Source organism: Sus scrofa, chromosome 4 (genome assembly GCF_054392235.1).
Source record: "Sus scrofa isolate SSC_HxYL_T2T_F1_AM1 chromosome 4, Sscrofa_HxYL_maternal_Yorkshire_Landrace_v2.0, whole genome shotgun sequence".
NCBI lineage: Eukaryota > Metazoa > Chordata > Mammalia > Artiodactyla > Suidae > Sus > Sus scrofa.
In genome coordinates, this window is record NC_139386.1 from 82,275,939 (window position 1) to 82,302,294 (window position 26,356).

General features: G+C 45.9%; 1 protein-coding gene across 39 annotated transcripts in view; it reads left to right on the top strand.

The window, feature by feature from the left end:
• The window catches only part of ST18 (ST18 C2H2C-type zinc finger transcription factor), a 300,959-nt gene that overhangs the window by 233,473 nt on the left and 41,130 nt on the right, over positions 1 to 26,356 (top strand). For 34 of the 39 annotated variants that reach the window (XR_014843833.1, XR_014843834.1, XM_085022391.1 and 31 more), the window contains 7 exons: positions 4,479 to 5,282; positions 8,572 to 8,706; positions 10,528 to 10,618; positions 11,585 to 11,689; positions 13,984 to 14,177; positions 16,216 to 16,427; positions 24,716 to 24,961. Coding sequence is in view for 37 of the 39 variants with exons in the window: in XM_085022391.1 (XP_084878517.1) it covers positions 4,479 to 5,282; positions 8,572 to 8,706; positions 10,528 to 10,618; positions 11,585 to 11,689; positions 13,984 to 14,177; positions 16,216 to 16,427; positions 24,716 to 24,961 (1,787 nt within the window). In the remaining 2 variants the exon portion in view is untranslated. The remainder of the gene's footprint in view (positions 1 to 4,478; positions 5,283 to 8,571; positions 8,707 to 10,527; positions 10,619 to 11,584; positions 11,690 to 13,983; positions 14,178 to 16,215; positions 16,428 to 24,715; positions 24,962 to 26,356) is intronic. The other 5 variants (XM_085022407.1, XM_085022404.1, XM_085022403.1 and 2 more) reach the window with 1 other exon arrangement.

The following is a 26,356-nucleotide window of genomic DNA, read 5'->3' on the forward strand; positions in this document are numbered from 1 at the left end:
GCCCTAAAAAGACAAAAAAAAGAAAAGAAACAGTTGAAGGACAAGCACAATAATTCTTTCCCAGCTAAGTGGGCTCCATAATCCAGTCCTCTTTATGTTCCAGTGTCCCTTCAGAAAGCAGACTGGGCAAAGCCCCTGTGACATCAAACCATGAGGTCACATTTCCAGAAGTGACAGATCACAGATGCTTCTATTCCTGGTCACAAGAACAAAATTCCAAGTTGCCTTCAGCCCTCTGAGCATGCAACCCCCCAACCTTCCACAAGGACAGAGGGCGTTTGTACCTGAGCCCAACAGAAGGGCTTCACCTGTCACCTCCTTTACTCTGGGCACCCCAGGTCTCCCCCCAACCAGGTGTGTTCCAATGTGTCTTTAGGTGGCAGTTCCCATGGTGAGGGAGAGTCCAGGCTCCTCGAGGCTAAGGCCATGAGCTTGGATCCCTTTACAGCAAAAGGATGCCCCAGACACTCCCCTGTCAAAGTGCTGCAGGTGGCACTAAGAGTGAGAGAAGAGAACGTGGACACAGCCGCAGATATACCTTTCTCACAGGGGCACACAGGACGAGCTGGCCAAGCACTGTGAGGAGGCAGGAAAGGTCAAGCTTTCCCAGCACAGACGAGGGAAGGGGGAAGTGACCAGCATGTGGGGTCCTCTGGGTTCAAGCACGTGCTTGGAGGTCAGGGGACCCTGTCCTGGTCGTGGGAGCTCCTGGGCTGAGATGACACTTTGAATATATCATCTCTCAACAGACAGCAAATAAAGGATGAGCTGCTCCAGTTTTCAACCTTTAAGGGATGAATTCCTTTGCGGGGTGGGGGGGGGGACCTTTTATTCCCAGTAAAATGTACATACTCAGGAGGCCTAAAAAACTAATTTACCTGTAAAAGTAACTTAGAGAGTTATAGGAACAGAACAAAAACCCCAAATCCAGTTATGAAAAGGAATCAAACTTTAAACACATTGTGAGTTTCAGAGAATTTCTCTTGTTGGAGCTGTTTTGATGCAGAAGAGCCAACACACAGGTCTCTTCAGGATGACCACACACCTCAGAGGAGAGGTTTTGCTTTAAACAAATGTCAACTTTTATTATTAGGGACAAAAAAACTGATTTTCTTTGCTCTACGACAAAGTGGTGTCCCCCTCTGGCCCAGGCTGCACCCTAGGAGTTTTCTAACCTGCGCTGTCATGATGTAAAGAAAGCTGAGGTGCCCTATGTGTTGGTTTTTGTTTTGTTGTTGTATTTGTTTTTGCATATTTTTATTTATAATTTAGAGATGTTGTTTTGCATTACAAGTTAGCAGACAAGGGCATTCTAGTATTTTCCTATAAATTCACTCTTTTTAAATTTTATTAAAGTATGGTTGATTGACAACATTAATTCACTCTGGAAAGTCTTCAGACTTGGGAAAATAATAGTCACTGGCCCCGATCTGGCTCTCAGTCCCCCACTGGCTGCTTATGTGAACTTGAGCGAGCCTTTAGCGCTTTAAAGCAGGTTGCCCTTCTGTTGGCGGAGCTTGTCAGTAGAGGACATTGTTGGCTCATCAGTCACTGGGACATTGGATCTTCCTCATCTTAAAGAGGGGCACCCAGGACTCGGGAGACCTCGGCCTGCCCAGGCTCCCATAGGCAGGGGTGCTGGGACCCAGTCTCTGGACCCCAAGCCTAGGGGGTCCTCCTCCTCCAAGCTGAGCCTCCTGGCCCCATGGTGGAGCCTATGGGACGTGGTTGTGAGCTTTCCTTATGCTCCGGACTGCATCACTTCACTGGGGGGCTTATTCTGATTGTATAATGCTCCCCCATTTATGGGGAGGGGCCCACATGTCCTCTGCTGTTGCTCCTTCCACAGCAGCACTTGGGAAGGGACCGGAGGGCCATCATCTCCTGAGCACCTGCAAGTGTCACCTGCTGTCCTGAGAGGGAGAGGGTGCCAGGCTCAGAAACGGTGAGGGACCCATCGGGGCACAGACACATGCCAAGCCCAGCAGCAAACCTCAGTCCCTAAGGCAGGGCTCCGTGGGTTATTTCAGCGGCAAAAGCACGGAGCAGATGAGCAGGCCACCCCGGAAGATAAAAACACACGCGTACAGGAAACATAGGCGAAGCTGGGGGGACGGGAGGGGGCATGTCTCGGGTCTACCCAACCCCCCTCGGAAGCTAACTCAGCCCACTCCTGGTTGTGATCATGGTGCCCACACAGGGCTGGCACCCGGGCAACGGGGCTGCAGGGTCGAAGAGCATATGCCGGAGCTCCAGCAAACGACGCCCGGCGACACCTCTACCGGCAGGCCCCTCTCCTTCTGAAGAATAATTAATAAATATTTTCTTTTAGCATATAACCAACAATTGAACCAAACAATTATGTAAACTGGAAGTGACCCAAAACGCTGGCGTTGGCAGCAGCACAGTGACACGCATTGTTGGGCACACGTGCGCTGCTGTCACCCCGCCTCTCTGGTGATCTGCATTTAATAGGAATATTTTAAACTATGTAACTAAGCAACAGAGGTAATTGTTGCTTTCTAGAGCTTTTGTTAGCGCTCTCACACAGCCCAAATATGCATAATTAGGTATAATGTCTATAAATCATTATTGTACACATGTGGGTAGTTAAGTGGAGTGAGAGAATAGTTCAATGAATTGAGCATATTCACTGAAAATGCTTTTTATTTGTTTTCTGTAGTTCATAATACTTTAAAATTATCATAACCCCTTACACTTTCTCTTAATAGCCAACCGTGATATTGAGAAAAACTTCATTTGCATTTTAGACTATGTTTAATATATTATTTAAACCTGGAGTTGCCCTGATAGGAATTGAGAGGAGAGGCCGTCCTCTCCGATATTATGTGCTTGTTTAGCCACAGCCTCTTTTCTAGGAAGTAAAATGTTAAATTTTTCAGTTTATGTTGAATAGATCCCAACAAAAGGCTGCACCCTATAATCAGCATTATTTAAAGGGGCTAGTGTTGTGACTAAATTCTTCGCTTCATCCAAAAATGCTTTTAGTTACTATGGCAATATTTACTTGATCCTGGCGGTCCAGTGTTGATTTAGGGAGATAATTACCAGAAAGGAAGATGATGGAGATGTATTTTTGAGTGTCCTTGTCGGAGACAATGTTTATGAAAAATTAAATGAGACCCCCCAAAAAAGGCACATTGTCTTCAGCACAGACACCCTCTCCGGCAGCCCTTCTCCAGGATGGCTGTGCTTTTCTTCCCTCGCAAGTTTATTAACGCAGAAGGCACTTCACGTCGTATCTTTAATAGTCTTTCAGGGGGCTTGTTATTTTGTGTTTCCCATCCCCCACCCTGCCTTTAGAGACACGGAAATGGTCCTGCTGCTGCTGCTGCTTCTTTTTTATTTTTATTTTTACTTTTTTGTTTGTCTTAGTGAATGCCAGGGACCACTACATGGTTGTCTGGTGCATTTCACAGCCTGGCATGCGCTGGCCACCGAGCTCCTGCCCCACCCCCTCCTCCGCTGCTCCTCAGTTGGTGGGTTTGTCCCAGGCCTGGCTTGGGGAGGCTGATGGTATAGAAAGACACGCACACAATCTGTCACCCCAATGGGCCACTGCCGAGGGGGTAAGGGCTGACACCGACGGCTGCTCTGGGACTGCAGATGGACAGCCCGCAGACAGAATGGCACTTGGGCACTGTTTCCCGTCACAGATCTCCTGGACCATCGAGACCTAAAGAACAGCTAGTTAACATCCAACATCCTCCAAGCATTCCCACCTCCTGGCTCATTTCCTTTTCCACAAGTGCACACAGGTTCCAGGCCGGAAATTGTGCTGCTGTTCAAAATACTATTTGATCCTGCTGCTTCTCCCATTTACACATGCGGAATTTTTGTGTGACAATTATGAAAGTGATCAGGAAGTCCTGAAAGCCTCAGACTGCTGTTAGTTACCATCACTATGTAGATATGTTTCATATTTTAGCTCATGTTCCATAAATTACAAAAGTATGTTTGAGACACTATGGAGGTAGAGAAAATATACCAAATAAGTTTTGAAAATATACTACCATCTAGCAGAGAAATCCCATGACTACTTCCTTTGTGATGTATAGTATGACATATATTCGATGTTCTTCTGGTTGGCTGAGATCTACAAATGTAAGAGGTACAGTAACACTAATTTCACATTCAGAACTCTGCCATGGTTGAGTATTTATTTCAGTAACTAGGATGCACTTAGCTCTTGCACGCTGAAAATTCAAATATCTCCTTTCTTTAAAAGCAATTCTCAGACTATTAAGGTTTGAATTTTGTTGTGTTAAGAGGACATATATTTTATAGAAAATTTTATTTAAAATTTTATTTATAATTTTATACATAATTTTATTCATAAAATCGATAAAGCCTCTATATTATGCACATGTGATATATATGTGTATGTGTGCAATGTCATTTCCTTAAGTTTTTTGTTGTTCACCTGTTTCAAATATTGGTTTTTTTCCCCCCCATAGATGAAATCCTGATAAAACCCATGGATGACAAGCTTCCTTCACCTGCACAAGAAAATTCCGATGGGAAGGAAGACAGATACGGCTGTTACCAAGAGTTCACGGTCACATCTCTAATGCACTTGGGGAAATTTGAAAAAAATGCATCTATTCAGACAGCAAGTGGAAACTTAAATGATAGCAGCATCCAGTCCCTGAAAGCAGAGGCGGGTGACGTAGGCGAGCTCCTGACGGCACACTCTGACGGCGGAAAGGACCCAACGGAGGACCCCCAGCTGCAGTTCTGCTGCTCTGACGACAATGAGAGTCACCCTGAAAGTGCCGAGAACAGCTGGGACAGTGGCTCCAACTTCTCAGAAGAAACCAAACCTCAGAGGGTCTCCAGGTACGTTGCAGTGGATGATGGGAAAGGCCTGTTGGAAGTTCCCGAAATAAAAACAGAAGGTGACAAGTTCCTCTCTTGTGAAAACGCGTGTGATTCGGAGGCAGAAGGGACCACCGTGCAGACCGCTCATGCGCACGGGGACCAGTCCGATGGCAAAGCCCAGCCCTTGCTCCCCGGGGTTGAGGGGCAGGATCGCGGGTGCCTGGCCTCAGCGACGGGCGCCGAGGAGCCTGCCGAGCTGGAGAAAGCCAAGGGGAACTTGAGTTTGCTGGAGCAGGCGATCGCCCTGCAGGCTGAGCGAGGCTGTGTTTTCCACCACACCTACAAGGAGCTGGACAGGTTTCTGCTGGAGCACCTCTCGGGGGACACGAGGCAAACCAAAGTTACCGACATGAGCGGAAGACAAGCCTTTCACAATAAACGTAAGACTCGCCTCTGCTTTTACCTGATTTAAAATTGCTTTAGAGTTGGAAAAAATAATGAGGATGGTGTGATTGCTTCTTTCAGGTAACTTTTTGACAACACAATTTAAAAACTTAAATTATATTATAAAATATATAGCTTTTCTTCCTGCTCTCTAGATTGTTCTCAGATCAAGCTTGGTCAGTTTTGCAGGGTTTTCACACTCAAAAAAAAAAAAAAAAAAAAAAAAAGATCATTGCCTGTATCTTTTCATATGACTGCTTTTTCAAAATATACAGTCTTTTTAAAAAAGTAGAGTCTATGGCTATGTTAGAAGTACATTAGTATATACTGTATTTTAAACATTTTATGACTGAATCGATTCCAGATATTTAATTTTTCTTTCACACCCTCTTTCTGGGATCATCTGACTGCTTTTGAGCTTCAAAATAATGTCAGGCCAGTTGCAAACCAGGCAGGGTGCTCCGATTCTTCTTAAGACAAAGCTGGATGTTAATGCCTTTATCTCCAACTCAAGAGCCACAAACATCTGGACAAGACTTGAATGAGAGTAAATGTGCTTGAAGGATGCCTTACAGATCGACCCTCAGACTTTGCAGAACTATGTCTGCTGTGCCCATAAACATGCCCCCTCCCGAGTCTGGCACAGGTGGGCCTGCTGTTACGTGGGGTCCCCGGGGTGGTCTTCAAGGGCCTGGAAGCCATGTTAAGATGGGCATTTCCAGGATCCCATCAGGCTCACTGCCTCAGGACTCCGTTTTTGTTTTTTAAACAAATCCCTGGGGTGATTCCTGGACACCCTAAAATCTGAGAACCACAGAATTAGGGGAGGAGTGTCTTAGAGAAACTCAAGGTCGTGAACCTAAAGGGTTTCCAGGAATAACGCATCCATAGGTTTAGATGTTCTGATTGCTGTCATTTATCCATCCAGAGATAAACTGCATATTTTACATTCATTTTAGTACTCATCTGCAGTCATTTCAAATGTTGTCTTGCAGCTCAGAGCTGAGGAGAAAAAAAAAAAGAATAAAAGAACACCATGTAGTGAGGAGCAAGATAATAGTTCTAGGCAAACATACTGCGAGGTTTGGAAAGGGACAGAATATTAATGACACCTATGAGGTCTGGGACAGGACGATGTATTAGGTTTGATGCACCTGATATGAAACGTGGTGAACTTACCTGTCTGTGGGGGTTTCGCAAATGAACTACAAAATCAGAAGAGAAAAAAAAGACGAAATTTATTTCAAATTCCAAAACCCCATCACTTCCAAGATACGATATTTCATTCATTCTAAGACACACAGTTTCCCCATTTTGAATTAGAAGGGTGTGCCATTATCTAATTTTCAATAGTTTTTCCTTTCCTGGCAACACACAAAATAATGTTTCATCTTACAAGTGATACTCTCTTCCAGCCAGTAAAGCGCGGTCTTCGGAAACACTTTAATTGTTGGTGCCATAGCTTAAAACCCTCGATGATACTTTGGTCATTTTTATAAAACTTTGAAAACTGTTTTTGCTGACACAGTATAACAAGGCAATAGAGTGTGTTTGTGAATACAGCTTACAGTGGAGACGTGGGGGCTGGATGACTGACTCCACAGAGCGCCCCGTTGTGTGGTCGAGGTCCTGCCCTGGGCTTTCGGAGCCCACTCGGGGGACTCCAGGCCAAACCAGGATGAAACAGGCAAAATCGTGAAGCTGGCCTAAGGGGCCTCAGACTTCACCCAGAGGATGTCCAGTTAAGTTCACTCTGGCCCCTGCCCAGGTGTAGGGGCCTAAGTGGAGCTTTTCTTCCTTCTGGAGCATGTTCCATGCTCCTAAGTAAGCAGTCGTGCAGAACGACAGCTCCGCAGTCATACTGTCCCATGCGCGTTGGGCCGTGACTTCGCTCCTTGGGGGAGAAGAAGAGGATTTGAAAACATCATTTCACCCAAACCTTGAGAGGAGTCAGCAATTCTAACCTGACAGCGTTTGGCTACACTGTTGGCACCTAGCATTTCGGGGGAATCAGGTGGCAGTATAAGTAGAGTCGCCACATAACTTATTGCAGAGGATGGGCTGCAGGCACGCAGGATGGGCTAGAGCGCCCACACCTGGTCAGGTGCCTCTCTGGCTTCCCGTGGACAAATAGTGAGGCCAGGAGGGGTGGGTTAGGCCTGTAGTCCCACCTGGATGAGCTCTGAGAGAGGAAGGCCAGCCAGGAACACATGGTTTCTTCTGCTTCTCAGTCACCCTCACAGGGTGTCAGCCTCCCAGGCTCGTTTCATCAAACATGGAGGTTTGGGTTTTTTTAATTTTCCTAGTGTCTCGCTGACTCAGGATGTTGTGTTAGTGTCAGGTGCACAGCAAAGTGGGTCAGTTACACATACACATCTATCCATTCCTTTTCAGATTCTTTCCCCCTGTGGGCTGTCACACAGTGTTGAGTAGCATTCCCTGTGCTGTACAGTAGGTTCTTGTTACTCATCTATTTTATATATAGTAGTGTGCATAGAACATGCAGTATTTTGACTGGCATTCTGCAGACATGTGCCCAGACCCATCTGAAATTTGGCAACATAGGACAAAGGAAAAAAGTGTCCCCACAAAATCATACACCACGTCAGCGTATGCCCCTTTGTCTCTTACAGGAAACGTGTGGTCTCCACATCACGGTGTTAAACCTGCCTCTCCAGAGACATCCACACCTGTTCCTCGGGGTTGCCCCTTGTCCTTGCCGGCCCCTCCCTCCACGGTGGCGCACCAGCTTGAAGGACCCTTGGCTCCTCCCCTTTGCTGAGGCCTTGCCCCCTAGTAATTGCATGACACACAACCTGCCGTGCCCACCTGCTGCCAGGACCCACTGGACAGCCTACCCGCCTCCTCAAATATGGCCTAATTTTGCATCTGGCTTTTTCCAGATTCCCTCCATGGGAGGTCATTTGGGCTTAAATAAGTTCTTTCTTTCCCACTTGTTTTTCTTTTCCAGAGTCTGTTCATTCCCTGGTGTAGGGTTGACTTTTCACAACGAGGCTCTGACTACCAGATGTGACCTGACAACTTCAAACCGGGCTCTGTGTCTCAGCACCCCCTTCCCTGGGTCAGCCCTTGCTTAGGAAACCAAGAAAATTGAAAACATTTTCTCTGCTTCCACAGGTCTTAGTTGAGGGTCTCCTTCAAGGCAATGTGAGAAGAATGTTTGTGATGAGAAAGCTGAAGAGAATGAGAAGGTTGCCAGCAAGGCCGATGTGTGAGTGGGAGGGGAGAGGAGTAACCAGACATTTCCTGGTTTAATCTCTGCAGATTCCCCGAGGCCTGAGAAGAGGGAGACCAGGTGCCCCATCCCCGGGTGCGACGGCACGGGCCACGTGACCGGGCTCTACCCCCACCACCGCAGCCTTTCTGGGTGCCCCCACAAAGTGCGGGTCCCCCTGGAGAGTGAGTACCATCTGCCCGGTCCCAGTGAGCCACCCTCCACGTCACCCACTTTCCTGTCCAGGCTGCAGTTAGGAACGGAAGTACAGAGTGGTCCCTGTGTCTGGACCATGTCTGTCCAGCCAGGTGATGAAAATCTAGCACATCCATAGAAACTTCAGGGTGCAGCAAGGCTGCTAGATCAGGAGGTGTCTGACATGGAAAAGACAGTTCCCCAAAGGAGGGGACACTGTAGGCCAGGCATGGCCCTGGGGAAGTACCAGGGCCAGCCAGGAGCAGTGGGCCCCCCTGAGAAAGAACCAGGGCCAGCCAGGGGTGGTGGGGAGAGAACTGTGGCCAGAGCCCTTGCTGTGGTTCTGTGGGAGGAGCAGAGTGAGCCATCCTCAGGCTACTGGTTGGAAACCCTTCAGGGGCCCTGGGGCTTGGGGACTCCCTGAAGTTGTCTGGCCCTGGCCCTGGGGGGTTGGGCAGGGGGAGAGTGTCCGGACCTGTGAGTCTGATGGAGGAGGCAGTCAGGTTGGTTTGCTTTGAAAAGGGTTTGCTGTTCCTAGGGCTTAGCAAGACCTGGCGGGGCGGGGGGCGGGGGGCACTCTCCAGGTCAGTAAGGCCCCCATGTCACAGCATCAGAATCCGGAGAAGGAAAGGCCTGGTAATCCCTCTATGCCCCATGGTTTTTCTCACTGGCAGCCTCGTGCTCCCCTAAACTCGAGGGGGTCGCATCACCACTGCCCTGCCCCCTCTCTGCACGTGGGCCCAGGTGGTGTCTGTGACATTGCCCAGGACGTCCTGCAGCTGCTGAGGGCCCTGAGTGAGGGAACCTTGTTGGTCTGCCACCCATGGCCCCGCCGTCAATGAGGAAACTGGATGAAAAGGAGTGGGCGGGGCTGCTCCTAAATTTTTAAAAATCTACGTGTTCCATCCTCTACTTTTTTTTTTTTTTTTTTTTTGCTTTGCTTTTTAGGGCCACACCCATGGCATATGGAGGTTCCCAGGATAGGGGTCTAATCAGAGATACAGCTGCCAGCCTACACCACAGCCACAGCCACAGCCACGCCAGATCCAAGCCGTGCCTGTGACTTACACCACAGCTCACGGCAACGCCAGATCCTTAACTCACTGAGCGAGGCCAGGGATCGAATCCACAGCCTCATGGTTCCTAGTCGGGTTCATTTCCACTGCGCCATGACGGGAACTCCTTCATCCTCTACTTTTGAGCCTACTTACTGAACGTCCTCTGGGGCCACACAAGCCGCAGTGCCGGGAGTGCCTCAGTGTCAGCCTTCTTAAAGGTGGGTTCTGTGAAGCGCTGAATCTAGCTGGTTCCATGCTGTCCTGCTCACACGGGTGCAGGAAGTGTCTGCTCGGCCGTGCTCTCTCACCACCAGCAGACAGCAGTGGGTGGGGATTGGGGGGTCAAAATAACATCTCTTAGGAAACAAAGGAGGCCAAATTCAGAACTTGACTCAGCACGGGAGAGATGGAAAGAACTATTGGATGAGTCATGCCCTCTGTCCAGGCCCCCAAGGAAAAGCACCTAAATGTAAAGGGAGGATTATGAGCTGTTCCATTTAAGTGACGCATCAGCAGGAAAAGTCTCATTTAAGTCCAGTGTTAACCGCACATGATCTAGAGAAACCAAAGCCCGAACAAGCTGGCTGAGCAAATGACAGACGTTCTCAAGGGCTCATTTACTTCAGCCCGGAGATCCGAGTGGCAGGAGTGTGGTGGGTGAAGTAACGGAATGCGGTTGAGATTTCAGTTTGTTGATGTGCGAGGTCCTGAGGGTAAATCGCTCTTTTCTTTTATGTGATATTTTGTGCTTAGTTCTTGCCATGCATGAAAATGTGCTCAAGTGCCCCACCCCAGGATGCACAGGACGAGGACACGTCAACAGCAACCGCAACACTCACAGGAGGTAACTGCGACGGGGCGCGAGAGGCAGCGTCCTCGAGGAGACGGGGCGCTCACCTCGTGTGATCAGAAGGGCTGGATCACTCTCAGATATGTTAGCACTTGACACGGATAGAAAAGAGTCTCTGTGTGTGCAGAGTAAAAACAAACAAAAAACTCGTCCTTTACTCCCCCAGAAATTTTCATTTAGCAGCCAGTTATGCCACAAAATCTGTCTTATTTGCAGGCGGAGGGTAGATTTTCATGTAGTCAGAGAGCGTGTCCTCTGCTCTGAGCCTCCCCAGAGCTTTTTATGTTGGAAAGAGCTGCCTGGGGCTTATCTTGAATCCCATCCAATAAGTATAAAAATGGTACCCAAAGAGCTTCAGATTTCTGAAGGTAAACATTTCATTTCATTGAGATTCACTTCACTGAGATCGCAACTAACTTAAAACACAGATGTGCATTGATATACAAATGTATTGTGTGTATTTAAATATTTTGGGTGAAAATACTTATTGTTTTATGTGTATTAAGTATAGATTATGTGTTCATGAGATACTATTTGGCTCGTAAGCATAGTGCCAGAAAGTATGTTCTATCCTCTCCATTTAAACTAAGATGTAAAATTAAGAGCCTGACATTTTGCCAAAGATCCTAAGACATCACGGAATTATGGTGCTAACATCACAGTTGGACAATTGCTGTTGGATGAGCCATGCTACTTAAAATAGCATGAAGTTTCAGAATAACTAAGTGATTCCCCCCACCCCAACAATATTTTGACTTTAGAAGTGAGCTTGTTATCCTTTGCTGCTGAGATGAGGTTGGGGGACAAATGTCAACACAATGGTTTACAAACCCTTTGGAATCTTTTAGGAAGTGAACTATTAATGTAACAATATTTGCTGTGCATCAGGGATGCTGGGAGGGAGGTGCCAAAGCAAATCACCTTGTCTTTAACTCAGATCCTCCCACTTTTCTTAAACAGCCTTTCTGGTTGTCCAATTGCTGCCGCTGAAAAACTGGCCATGTCCCAGGACAAGAGTCAGCTTGATTCTCCCAAAGCCGGGCAGTGTCCTGACCAGGGTCACAGGTATGAGGCTCTCCTGGCACGCTGGGTGCTCCATGTGCTCCCAGCTCCTACACAGAGTCCCTCTCCCGCCATATGCCAGCTCACCAGGGACCACCTTTGTCCCCAGGCACAGCCGCGGATGTCCACTTGAGAGGCTGGGCCAGCTGGACATGCTGTCCCTTCAATGAACTGCTAGATCCTCCAGAAGTTTAACCTGAAGTTAGTCTGCATAGAGAAATGACATAATGTGGATCTATCTAAAGTACATAACAGGAGTTCCCATCGTGGTGCAGTGGTTAACGAATCCAACTAGGAACCATGAGGTTGTGGGTTTGATCCCTGGCCTTGCTTAGTGGGTTAAAGGATCCGGCGTTGCCGTGAGCTGTGGTGTAGGTTGCAGACGCGGCTTGGATCCTACGTTGCTGTGGCTCTGGCGTAGGCCGGTGGCTACAGCTCCTATTGGACCTCTAGCCTGGGAACCTCCATATGCCGCGGGAGTGGCCCTAGAAAATGCAAAAAGACAAAAAAAAATAAAAAAATAAAGTATGCAATAACATAGATTAATCAAAATTCTGTGTCACTAAACGCAAGCCATCACACTAGCCAGGTGGTGCCTCTTTAGGATTAACATAACTTTTCTACTGAAAAAACACCACCAGAAGCTCCTCAAACCTGCTCAAAATATGCAAGGCTCTGTATTCACACCTCGGTGATATGCATTTGGTGTCTTTAAAACAAAAATTCACTCCAAATTGATAACTATCAATAAAATAAATCCCCTGTTGGTCCTAGGTCCTTCACAATCTCTAGTAGTTCAGAAGACCTTACACCTAAATAATAAACTGTATCTGGTAACATCCATATTAATGCAAAAACCGTATGTGGAGGAGAAGTGATTTCAGGATCACAGTAGATGACCAGGTCTTCATTGTTGTTACCCAGACACTGAAATGAAAAACAATTATTAGGAACATTTTCAAGATATGATATCCTTGAATATTTGCTTCTGTAGATGTGATAAAAAGAGGCAAATTGGCATTCAGATCACATGAGTAAAGATTATAAGTCAAAACCATGAGGTACTGATTAACTGCCAATGAAAACAAGATTTTTGTGCCCTCTAATTTCTCCCGAAGAGGGTTATTTGCCAAACATAGAAATAGCATTAAGTTTCATTTTGCTCATTGCTTAAAAGAGAAATGTTGTTTTAGACTAGAATAGTGATGCAGCGTTAAGGATATAGACCAAGCTATACATGCAATAAAAAGATAAGACATCACACATTCTACATCTATTTTGATGTAGAAACTAAAAAGTTTTTTTTACCCAATCTAAGAAATATCAAAACTTTGATATTCTGATGACTAAGGTATGTGTTGGTGAAAAACAAAAGGAAAATATGTATTTTTGATGTTGATAAACCCTGAAAGGTGTATTTGTTTATGTTCTGTTAGCATTGAGACTACAGCACAACAGCATTTATGTTTTCCTGTCATTTCCTGAAATTGGAATATATAAATATGATGCCCTTGTTTAATCCAGATAGTAATTCTAAAGGAATATTTATTTCACATTTAGCTTGGATTGAGATAATTCTATTGAGAAATATGATAGCTATTATAATGCAGTAATTTTGATTCATAATGAAACAATGACAATTGAATAAATAAAATGTTGAAATACTATTTAAAGTACTACTTAAAGCAGCAAAGACATTCAGTCTGAAGGTGGGGGAAAAGGTGAAAAGCCTAAGAAGAAATTTATAGTTTAGGAATCAAGTTTCTGGTGCCAAAACGGCCCCTGTTAGGCATCAGGGCCTTACCAGCTCTGCTGAACAGAATATGATGACATTTCCTCACTGGTTACACTGGTGACTTCTCTCTGCTGTACCAATGAACAGCCCTAACTGCAGGACGTGCACACCTTATCAGTGCCCTAAAGATAGGTTGTCAGCACTTTTCTCTAAAGAGCTCAGAGTTTTAGCAGACGTCAAGCACTTGCTCCTTAAGCATCCATGTGAGATGGACGAAGGATGGCACTTCCTGTTTTCCTGATGGGCATCTCAGACACACAACACTCAGCCTCCTGGCCTCCCCCTCCCCCCCCCATCCTGCAGTGACCACACCCCTTCCCACAGCACATCTCTGTAGGCACCACCGGCAGGCATGACACACCCTGCTTTCAGATCTGAAGCTGGTGTGCTCACCAGGAGTTCATTGTATTTCTTTTTTTTTTTTTTATTTTCCCACTGTACAGCAAGGGGGTCAGGTTATCCTTACATGTCATTGTATTTCTTTTCAACCCTTTCTTTTCAGGACAAGCTTGGTGAAGCAGATCGAATTCAATTTCCGATCACAAGCCATCACCTCTTCCAGAGCCACGGTGTCAAAAGAACAAGAGAAGTTTGGCAAAGTACCTTTTGATTATGCCAGTTTCGACGCCCAGGTTTTTGGTAAACGCCCTCTCGTACAGACAGGTCAAGGACGAAAAACACCACCATTTCCTGAATGTAAGCTTCCAATTCTACTATATATTCCCCAAAAAATGCATCTTATGTATGTGTGTATTAGGTGAGAAGAGGGCATGAATTTAAATATGTCATATACTGCTTACTGCGAGGAACAGAGAAAATACAGTGTACAGTGAAATAAAATAAGGACAGCAATCATAATTTAATCAGTGTGACTGATTTTACATGAAGTTACACTGAATATGGTGAAGAGTTAGTGGAGTAATTATTCTACAAATGTGATGCCATTGTTGGATTTAAATACAGTAATTCTAAAGAAATGTTTAATTTTCATTTAGCCAGGATTGGGATTAATACATTGGAAACTGCCATAGCTATGATAATACAATAAGTATGATCCATACCAAAATTATGATATTTAGGAGTTTCCGTTGTGGCTCAGCAGAAATGAATCTGACTAGTATCCAACAGAAGGCAGGTTTGATCCCTGGCCTCACTCAGTGGGTTAAGGATCCGGCTTTGCCATGAGCTGTGGTTTAGGTCATGGACGTAGCTGGGATCTGGCATTGCTGTGGCTGTGGCATAGGCCAGTGGCTACGGCTCCGATTTGAACCCTAGCCTGGGAGTCTCCATATGCCGCGAGTATGACCCTAAGAAAATTTAAAAATTTAAAAAAGACAAAAGAATAGAATAAAATAAAACTGTAAAATGTAATAGGTAAAATGTCAAAATACTACTTAAAATATTACTTACATCAGCAAAAGCGTTCAGACTGAAGCTGGGAGAAAAAGTGAGAAGTCTAAGAAGAAACTCACAATTTGGGAGTCAGGATGTTACTAAGGGCAAAGAAGTGTGGTTGTGGAGATGTTCATCCACAAATTTAAGATTATTATAGAAATGTTGTAAATGTGTCAAGACTGTAACGCTAACACATCTATAAAGACGATCAGAGCGCAAAGGTACTATTACACGTAAAACTTGGTGTTTGTACTAACCATCTCCTCAAACTGTTTAGAGCCCTTGGATATTCTAATGAAAAGATGAGAAAGTAGACTAGGGTTAAGGATCCAGCGTTGCCTTGAGCTGTGGTGTAGGTCAAAGATGCATGCAGCTTAGATCCCGTGTTGCTGTGGCTGTGGTGTAGGCTGGCACCTGTAGCTCCCATTGGACCCCTGGCCCGGGAACTTCCATATGTCACAGGTGTGGCCCTAAAAAGCAAGAAAATAAAACAAAAACGATTTCGAGTAAAAAAGCTAAATGCCTTTATATTACCCCATATTAAACCTTGGGTGTGTCCTCCGGCCCCTGAGTAAGGATTCCAAACACCCAGAGAGAAGAGAAACACATGAATTCTGTCTCCCAGTGGGGCCTCGGCACCTGCAACAGAAACATCAAACAGGACTCAGCCCCGATGACTCGATTCCTTCCGGTTCACCCTGAGAAGGTGAGCTCCGTCCATTCCCTCACTCACTGCCCTGGACCTGGGCCTGAAAATGCCAGCTCACTAAAGCCTCCACCACTTACTCAGTTCCTTCAAGTAGGATGACCAGAATCTTCTACTGGTTTAAGTACAAAACAAACCTGAATATCAAATAGTAGATATGCAATTCCATGTCTAAATATAAATTGTTATCATAAAAACAAATAGCGAAAAGTTCCATTTTTCTCTGCTGGAATCTCTGGTCCTCACACACCCAGTTTGTGGATGTACCAGCCTTAAGCTCTCTAGTCCCTGACGGGTTTGGCTGGCGTGGTTTTTAATCTACAATTTTTGCTACCGACGCTGTCGGTGCACCTGCCCCGTAACGTTAGTTCTGGAGTTTTTGTCATACGAAGTGTAAATACAAAAAATATTAAGAGAATAGGCAGTCTTTCCCAGCAATCACATCGTTTGATCTGTGAACTGCTGTGAAAACCGATCTGAATAATCTTCATCTAACGTACCGAGAGAGAATAATGGGCATGTTTTCATTTATTCTTCACGTATTTTCATGCAAGAAGTTATATCTTTCAAACAAATCGATTTAATGACTAAATCCATGTACATGCAATTGCTAATCAAATCTCTCTTCAACAGCAAAGCATTTTTCCAATCCAGGGAAATTTCCCAATCGGCTGCCCAGCGCCGGCGCCCACACACAGAGCCCTTGCCGTGCCAGCTCTTATAGCTACGGTCAGTGCAGCGAAGACACCCACATAGCGGCAGCTGCTGCCATCCTGAACCTTTCCACTCGCTGCAGGCAGGCTGCAGGCATCCTCTCCAACAAGCCGCAGAGCCTGCATGCCAAGGTAGGCCGGTCCAAGAGCCCGGAGGGTGGGCCAGCGACTGAACCGTGAGCATCCACTGCCTTCGTGATCCTGGCCACAGTCGCCACCCCGCAGCCCGTCCCCCCCTCCCCTTGTCATGGGAAGAGACGCGGAGGAACAGGGCTTGCAGTGATGAGTTGGTGGGGGGGTCAGGAGGAGGGTGACTGGGCCTGCACCAAAGCCAGGGGAGGGGGCGCCTGGGTGGGGAGTTCCAGAGATTCCAAACCTCTTTTTGTGTTGGGGACGTTGGCACATGAGTGAAGAGGGTGGCCTCTAGAATCAGTCTGAACAATGAAAGCGGTTCGCTGCCTGCAAATCAAAGATGGTAAGACGTGTTTGATTAACAGGCCACTTGGGAATCGTGGGGGAAATTCATGCCATTTCATTGTTCACGTGTTACTGTTGGATCACATAATGTGGTCTGAGTCGCTGACTTCTGGAACTCAGGAGCTTCTCGAAGGACACATGGTAAAACCCAGATGCATGACATCAATGAGAGAGGGCAGGGCTCCAATGGGTCTTGAGAACTCAGGGTGCAAATTCAAATCCCAAATCCCATTCTGTGACATTTAGGAAGATCCCACCTTCCTAGAGCTTGTGAAATTAATCCCATTTCTCTAATGACCTCTCCTTTTCGACCAACGCTGAGAAGTAGGCATCCGTGTTTATGATCCTTGATGAAAATAAAAAACAAAGCTCCTCCATGTCTTGCCTTTTGAGGAGGGGGGGGGGGGCCCAGTGCTCCAAAGTGACCGTGACCCTCAGAGGAGGTATGAGAACAGCCCATGCTCCACTGGAACCAGTGACTATGGTCTCCACAACGGGCTGGTGAAAGGAATCCTTTTCCTACCTGGACAGCTGAAGCCAGCTGAAACAGAGCCCCCAGGCTTATTTGGAAAAGAGAATTTGCCCTTGCTTTGGGTGAAGGATTCCCTGGGTTAAACTCTCACCCAAAACGCAGCGAGCTCGGCCCGGCTCCCTCGGCCCTGCGAGCTCCGCCCATCCCTGGCGTGACCAGCTGCTCACCTGTGCCAGGCCTTCAGCAACACAGGGCGCACAGTGGCATCGAGCATTTGACAGAAGAATTAGAATTAGCTTCTGGACAGATCTGAGCCAAGTAAACCCCAGGCAGAATTGGTGGCCAAAAACCACTCAAAAACAATTTTTAAACAAATGAGGTTCTTAAACAAAGGAAAAAAACACATCGCCTCAGAAATATAAAGAAAACGCCGAGCTGTCCAGAATCACAGGAATTCAAGTCAGAAATTATTTACAGAAATGAATGATTTAGGTTCCTTTAAAATGTAGCTTTGGTTATTTCTACACTCTTTTTTTAAGAAAAAAAAACCCTGGATAAATTTCTCCTTTTTGAAGACTGTTCTAATAGGCAACTAGTTGGGGACAGAGTAAACCATCTTCCTTCTTGGTGCTTGATTTGTGGTGGTTTAGGCTGTCCTAGGAGAATGAAAGTGCTGCTCTCCTAAAGGTTAATGCTGCTGAAGTTAGTTGAGTGAATGCTTGTTCACTGAAGGCTTTCCACCTGCACAGGTAGATCCTTTTTTGTTCCTCAGAATTCTGCCTTTCACCTACATAGTCTCCAAGTTCTAGTAATTGCTGAAACCAAACAATGAATGGAACAAAGAGGACTCAAATTTGAAGGTATTTTTCCTCAGCTATATATGTTCTCTTTTTAAAACACATTTCTGGTCTGCAAAGTGACTGTAAATTGGCATATTTCAACGCAAACTCGCTGCATACACTTGACGCTCCTGCGGGGAGCACCCTGTTTGCCGGGGTTGCTCTGGAGTAGGCACGCCCACCCTGAGGAACAGGAACCCCTACATGGCTCAGCCTCCAGACTGCCAGCCAGGTCCTAACTGCAGGAGCCAAGCCATTGATGTGGTGATGAGGGTGAAAGAGACAGAAAGCATACCGATGATCGGCTTTCAGAAGGAGTTTGTGATGCTGGCAGTTTTTTAAAAGCTTTTTCCCGTGAAAAAAGATCTCATTTGCCATAGAGGTTGTTAAAATAGGATCAATATGGCACACTACAAAGTCACCTTGTGCAGAATCCTTCTACCAGGCAGGTGTTTGCACACAACTGCAACAATTTGCAAAATTCTATCCTGGTTGGATCCTATTTTCTAAGTATAAAAGAGGACCTCATAAATTCCTGAAACCACAAAAAGTAATTATTTTAGCCAAAAAAAAAATGAAAAAAGAAAAATGGGCTCTGATCAAATGGTGCCCAGTGACAGCCCCTTCTATTGTCAGTGTTGCCTTCTGCTCTGTGCCCTTTCCTTGGTGTAGGATGAAGTGTAAACAATCATCCTCTCCAAGTTGAATACTGACCTGGCTCTCTATCCACCAGGATTTGGTGTTTCCTCCAGGGTGGACTATTAGCATGTATATTTTGCTAGCCAAAATCTGGAGATCTCTTGAGTTTCTAGTTTAGAAAGAGGGATGTGGAGATGCATGGCTTTTCCCTGCCCTTTGACGTCTGTAGCTGAGCATAGAGCATTTTTGATGCATTAGGGATTCTGGCAGGTGGACTCAGCTGTCCCAACCAAAGCTGTAGGTGCTAGACTGCCCAAGCCACAGGTTGAAGCCCATGAGAGACCCTGCCATTAAGGAGCTTGCAGTTAGAGAAGGATAAAAGAAGTGGTCATTCGAGGCAAAGAGCTGGATCCTCAGGTGACATTCCTAATGTCCAGGGAAGGAGGGTGGCTCTCTAGGGTATTTGATCGGACGTGGACAAGGGACTTATTTTCCTTCTGCCTCCAGTCCTTTTCTTTACCCAGTAAGCTTCCCTGAAGTTCCCTACAGAGCCCAAGAGGAGAACAGATTCCATCATGCTGTCCCACCTGGGCATGACCTTGTGAAGCTGAGCCAAAGAACACTAACCCTGAAATTGCCTCCCTGCTCACTTGTCAGGGCTAAAACAGACTTTTTTTCATGCTAAGTGCAACCTCACAACTGACTCCAAGTTGTGAATTCATGATTTGCACAGCCCCCACTCTTATGAAAAATAAGGGGGCAGAGGTTGACGTCAGAGGCAAGAGAACTTCTTCTAAAAACAAGGATGGATGATATGGACATCCCAAAGTGTTCTCCTTCCATGGGTTCTCAGCCTGAGCGTCCACCTACCCAACACTAAAACACGTCCTTCGAGGCCCCTGCCCAGCACTGTGCTGAGATGCCAGCCTTAACATTGCCCATCACTGCATCACTGCCCCAACTCACATCCACTAAATCCTAAAAGTAGATCATAGAAGGAATTGTTGATTTGTTAATACACAACCCAGCACGTACACAGCACATCTACCCCTCCGAAATCACCCTCAAGCATCTTACGTATCTCTTTGAGGAATCAAGTCGGGAGGAACAGTTAGTCCTAACAACACTTAGTGGAGAGGGTCATGGTTAAGGATACTTTGGTCTGAAGGATGAGCCCCTTCTTAATACTAGCACTGTCCTTGGTCCTGAAATTTGTATGATGCCCTTCATTTCCACGTGGAATTGATATGTTGGTAAAACACACATGGAGCACAGCTTCAAACATTCCCCCTTTAGTCTAATGACCGCTGGTCCTGAAATGAGCTCCTGGCTGAGTAGAAACCGGCAGTGGGGGCTGAGCAGCTGGGGTTTACAGAGATCCCTGAGCCCCGGGCCCCATCTCTTTCCTCCCCATCTTCCTTCCTCCTTGTCCTCGCGTCAGCGGAGGTAGGAACAGGCGCAAGTCTATCTTTATCCCAATTGCTGCTGCTTGCCAAGCGGTCTGTTGTTTGTTTTGGTGTTTTCTCCACCTGTTTAGACAAAGTGGCATATGCACAGTGTGCCTTAAAAGAAAACAAAAAATTGACACTTGCTTGAAATGCTTAAAGTTCAAAGTCTGTTTTGTGCTTGAACAAGGCCTAGAAACAACATGATATCACATCGCCGTTCCTGCTGCCTGCTATCAGAAATAGCCTGGGGGTGGTGAGAATCCAAAAGCAGCCTTTTTCTGTAACTTTAACATGAAGTCAGCTGATGCTCTATATCACCAGGGAAATATTCTGAGGGACTCGAATCAGGATCTCAAGGAACCAGATGAGACATGTGTGGGGAAACTATCACTTTACCTCCGTGTAGAATAGCATGGGGGGGGCGGGGTTCATGCTGTCCACCCAATCCTATCCTTGTCATCATCATTATTATTAGTTGTTGTTTTTTTGAACACCTGCTATGTGCCAGGTCCTGTAAATAAGTACTTTGCCCACATCAATCCTTTTAGAGCTTTGCAAAGCAGATATTACTATCCCATTTTGCAGGTGAAGAAATAGTATTGGGGCAGTATTGAATAATTGCCTCCAAATGGCACAGTGACAGCTGGGGGGGCTAACGTGAATTCATGTCTGTCCGACTTATGGCCTTTTTGCAGAGCTTATCTTTCTGTGCTGTACAGACTGCTGGTCCACCCAAGAGATTTCACTGTGGTTCCAAGTGCCAGACAAAGATTGGGGGAAAATGGTTATACATTTAACTGTCAGCCACTCACTCTCCTCTGAATGCCGTCATTGGATTTGTGTTGAGTGCAATTCACAAGTCTATGTTCTTAATAGTTTTAATATTCAGTTGCTATTCAGTGAGAATAAGATCCCTGAGTTCGTTTATGATTAATACCTTGCCTACTTTGAAAACATATTTCTTTTTTTTTTTGTTTGTTTGTTTTTTTTTTTGAAAACATATTTCAAAGGATTTTTGATATCAAAAAGACACTCTTGGAGTTCCTGTCATGGCTCAGTGGTTAACGAATCTGACTAGGTGCCATGAGGTTGCTGGTTCGATCCCTGGCCTTGCTCAGTGGGTTAAAGATCCGGCATTGCCGTGAGCTGTGGAGTAGGTCACAGACACGCCTTGGATCCCACACGTTGCTGTGGCTGTGGCATTAGACCAGCGGCTACAGCTCCGATTCGACCCCTAGCCTGGGAACCTCCACATGCCATGGGTTCAGCCCTAGAATAAGGTAAAAAGACACTCTCCAAACGGAAGCCCGTGAAACAGGAAGGGACCGGGTAGAAACCAGGCTGAGGAGCCCCTAACCATACTCCTGCTTTTAACCCAGTCACAGGGGCAAGGTAGTGGGACCTCTGGTATTAACAGAAAACTTGCCAAATAAAGAAAACAAGGCTATCTTAGTTTGTCAGTGTCTTGAAAGTTAATATTTTTCATAATCAGGACATTTAAGGTAAAATTAACAATTTGGGTTTTCTGCTTCATCACCATCTTCAACTATAAGATAATGTTTAATTGTTGAAACAATATAATGTTATCATTTGCCTGGAAAATATTGGCAAAAGACAGCCGTAAGCCTGTCTTCTACATACAAATATAAAAATTCCTGTTTTCCCTTTTGTTCTTCAGAAAACAAATATTTGCCCATTTTCCCTAGTTGTGAACATCGTTGCAACAAAATCCTCATAATTATCATTTTACTGGTCACATAATGTGCCATTACATAGATGCAGCATAATTTCATTAATCATTTCTCTGTTGGCAGACATCTGAGTCACAGACAAGGATTATAATGAATAATTATCTCGACTTTCAGTTGAATAATAATTGATAATTGTATACCTTATATATAAATTATGTAATATCATAATTTATAGTCTATTTCACTAAAAGTGTCCTGTATGCACCAAATACATTCCGTGAAGGCAGGGGGACTATATTTTTCAATTTTCTTTCCCCCAAAATATAGTAGCTTGAAAATATTATGTGCTTTCTTGAACATTTCATAAATAAATACATCATCAGTAGCACCTATAACTCAAAAGTGATGGTCTTCGACGTTACTTCTAAGTTGGAAAGTACATGATTGGTAGTAGACCTATGCCCAGCACCCCCAAACTTAACCGCGAAGTGATTGAAAGAAGGTCTAAAACAGCCCTTTGAGAAATGAGGAATCAGGGGTCGGGGGGTGGGGGGGTGCCCCGTCAGGATCATACTGCCCACTACCCCCTCTTCATTGTCCTGCCATTTGGAGTTTCAAGCAGAGAGTGATGTGTATTGATACTGCTCTGCATAAATTCCATGCAGTAAACGTGAGATCCACCCCTCCACGGGCAGAAAGGGGCTCTTCTCTGATGCTGTGTGTAATTGTCGAATGCATCTGTGAGCTCACTTAAAGCCCATCTGTGCCCGCACGGCCGCCTGCTCCCTGAGCCCGGTCAGGTGCTCAGAGCAGCCGGCTGGGGCGCAGGGCACAGAAAAGCACCTCTTTTAAACATTAGGAGTGATTTTTTTTTCATTAGCCCATGATTACTCAAGATGGATCGCTGTTGCAACTCTGAGAACCTCTAATTTTTTAATTTACGCGGAAATTTCTTTCCTGTAAAAACTAAAATGTATATTAGTGTTGTCTTGGAATAGTTGATATTTTTTCAGTGAGCTCAAATCTGCACTATTTATGGGTTTTGCACTATAAAACGCTGCAGCCCAGTCACGTGGCTCCTTTTTCCTAAGCCATCTGTCACAGAGGTCTGGAATTTTATGTGAATGTTGGTTGTGCAGTCTTAACCCAAGTTTTTTATTTTTTTATGAAAAATGTCAGCAACTACAATATTTAGCATTTTACTTTACATTGGCCATTAAACTTGATTGCTATAGCTCTGTTTCATTGCCATAGTTACGTATCAGTTTTGAAGCCAAAAATTGTTTTGATGTTCTCGTGGCAGAATGCATTGTCTCATGGAGTGAGCATGCAGCACCGATATGGTTAATATCTTGGATGTTTGTAACTAAGGTTTATTAATGCTGGTATAAAAACGTATTTGATATTATACAGATGGCATAAGATGTTGTGGTTACTAAGTTATTATCCCGGATAAGCTGTACTGTGAAATTCAGGGCTTAAAACTATCACAGGAGATTAAACTATTTACTAAAAAGGACAGAAAGATACGGCCAAAGCATCTTAGTACAAATATATTAGAAGTGTATTTACCTCCCGCAAATATAGGAAAACACATCTACCTCGTAGGCTGAGAGACAGGAACTTTGCAGGTAAAATAAACCAACAGAAAAGATGCTTTTATGTTTTCGCTCAGGCACCAGCTCAGGGGGATGCTGCTCAGTGGGTGTCTGAGCTGTATCAGCCCCAGAGCCGGGGGGGGGGGGGGGGCGTCCTTTGTGGACTCTGGGTTGTCCCTGGAGGTGGCTGGGACCACTGGGGAAGGAATGAGGGCAGAGTGTTAAGTAAGGAGTTAAAATGAGCCCCCGGAGGTGACTATTAGAGATCTTGGGAACGTGTTCAGAGAAAGCTTCTGCTTTGCCTGTCGGAAGGAAAAGAGGAGAGTCATAGTCCAGAAGTTGATTGTGGATTGATGGGTGACAGCGAAAATACCGGAAAGGCATTCATCTGCCCCAATTAGGAGAGACACAGGCTCATTCGCCCCACATTCTGGGACTTACTGCCTGGCAGCCTTCAGGATTCAGGACCACAGGCACCATCCTCAGGCATGTGACTTGTGGAAGGTCCAGGGCACATGGGGACTCTGTTGGCACTTGAACCTTAAAAACAAAACGAAGCTCAGCCAAAGGTCTCCCAAGGAGAAACGGGAGATGTGAGGCAGAATTAAGGTCTCCTACCAAGGATCTGGCAACTAATCACTTTTATTCTGGAGTTTTCACTGTAGATTTTAATCCCCCCACTCAAAGCCCCAAGGGGGAACTACGGTTAGCACGGCCCGCCCCCTCGCCCCCCACAAGTTAACCAGGCTTTTCCGGTTCAAGGGTAAAATATCACTTTCATCGTAACCTAATATTCCAATAACAGTTCTCCTCCAGCTGGTTATTATTGCATGTTTTTTATGTTGGATTAATATCATGATGGGGAGGCAGTATTACCCATCTTTATAAACCCAAGGGCTAATACGTTAAAGAATGAATTGGACGTGATTATTCTGCAAACTAGAAAGGAAGATTTAAAGCTAAACTTTAAAAAAAATAGCTAAAACAGGTTTAGCCAGTGCATTTAGTATTTGGACCACCTTATTTATATTAGGCTTACTTTGTTTAAATCCAGAAGCGCGACGCTTGGTAATGGGGCTGCTCTGAAAAGTCTGCCTAAGAATTGAACATTAACCAAAGCAAACCAGAAAGCGAGATTTAAAATCAGATACACTTACATAAAAGCTTGCATTTAAAATGATCCTTTAAAAGCCCTACATGGCTCGGCTGCCACTGCAAACTGCTTAAATATTTTTCTGTTTCCTTCTGTCCACCAGGGAGCCGAGATAGAAGTGGATGAAAATGGCACGTTGGACTTAAGCATGAAAAGAAATCGCATCCTGGACAAAGCCACGCCCCTAACTTCCACGAACGCTTCTATTCCCACCGCTTCCTCTTCCTCGCTCAAAACCAGCAGCATTTTGGTCAATGCCGCGTTCTACCAGGCCCTCTGCGACCAGGAGGGCTGGGACACGCCTATCAACTATAGCAAAGCCCAGGGGAAGACAGACGAGGGGAACGAGGTATGGCTTCAAGATCAATCCATACACGGGAGACAGAGAGCCGTCAGAGCGCCTGGTCCCCTGTTTCTTCCTGGCTCCGTTCTCACGTTCCTGTTTACGTAATACGTAATTCTGTCCCTTGTTTGCGATTTTGATAAAAGTGATGACTTTGAACTTCAGGAGAAATGTGTAAATCAATCCACCCTAAAGCTCTGTGTCATCAGCGCGTTGTGTCCCCATGAAGGCTGTAGTGTGCTGTGTGCTGCATGAGAGGTGATGTCTGTCCCCCCCGCCCCCGCATGCAGCCTGTGAGGCCCAGCCTGCCGCTCAACACTGAGATGCCAACCTTGGGTGCTCTCTGCTCAAGGGGCTGGAACACAGGGACAAACCAAAGGCAAGGACCCAGCTCGGCCGCTTTCTCCTTGGTTTCCTGAGAGGCAGGTGCAGAGCTGGGTCTAGGCCTGGCCATGGACACTGGGCGTCTGAGCCGTCTCAGCCCCAGAGTCAGGGAGGTCCTTTGTGGATTCTGGGTTGTCCCTGGTGGTGGTTCCCCCCCACCACCACCACCAAAGGAATTGATGTAGGAATCCATCAGGCTTCATGGCATAGGTAGAGCCCCTGGCTGGTCTCAGTGTCGTTTGGAAGAGCTCATGGCCGGACCCTGCACTATTTAGACTCTTTGTCACTGCAGGTGGGACCCCAGTATTACTGGGAATGATTCTCTTTTGCATCAGGAAAGTGACTGATATGTGTTGGTTGACATGTTTAAAGAATTGCTATGGTCATTTGGAAATATGCCTCATGTCCTTCCAGCTTGTGCAGTTCAGAGACTTCTGGGAGACGAATTTGAGTCTAGTTTATATTTAGCATCTCTGGGAGTGAGTCAGCGTAAACCACAGTGATCACAAGCTTGGGCTACTTCCCGTCCCCCTCCCTCCCTCCCCCCCCCATCCCTTTCTTCTTTTCTCCCCCTCCCTGAACTTTCACTGCACCCCACTTCCAGGCAGTAAGATGGGCCCAGACTGTGGCACCACACAGGACACGCTTCCTCCATACACGTGCCAGGTCCCGTAGGAAGACACCTGTGTCACCCAGGTCACATAGAAGAACCTCTCAGCACACAGGGAGGGACAGGGAGGGTTGGTTGGATGCGGGCTCCCAGAGGTACCCCCCAGGAACCAAGGCAGGCTCTGGGCCACCATTGGCCACACCACGGGGAGGGGAGGGGCTGAACAATGCCAGGCTCAGTCACTCTCTGCTGCATGGCTTCTAAAAATTCACCCCACGTATGGAGGCATGGTCTTGGTTCATCCATCATAACACTGTTTGGGGAGAACCATTTCTTAAACCAATATATGTTTGATTGTAATGAATTATAAAACTGACACCTGCAAAACATCCAAAGCTGGTTCACCT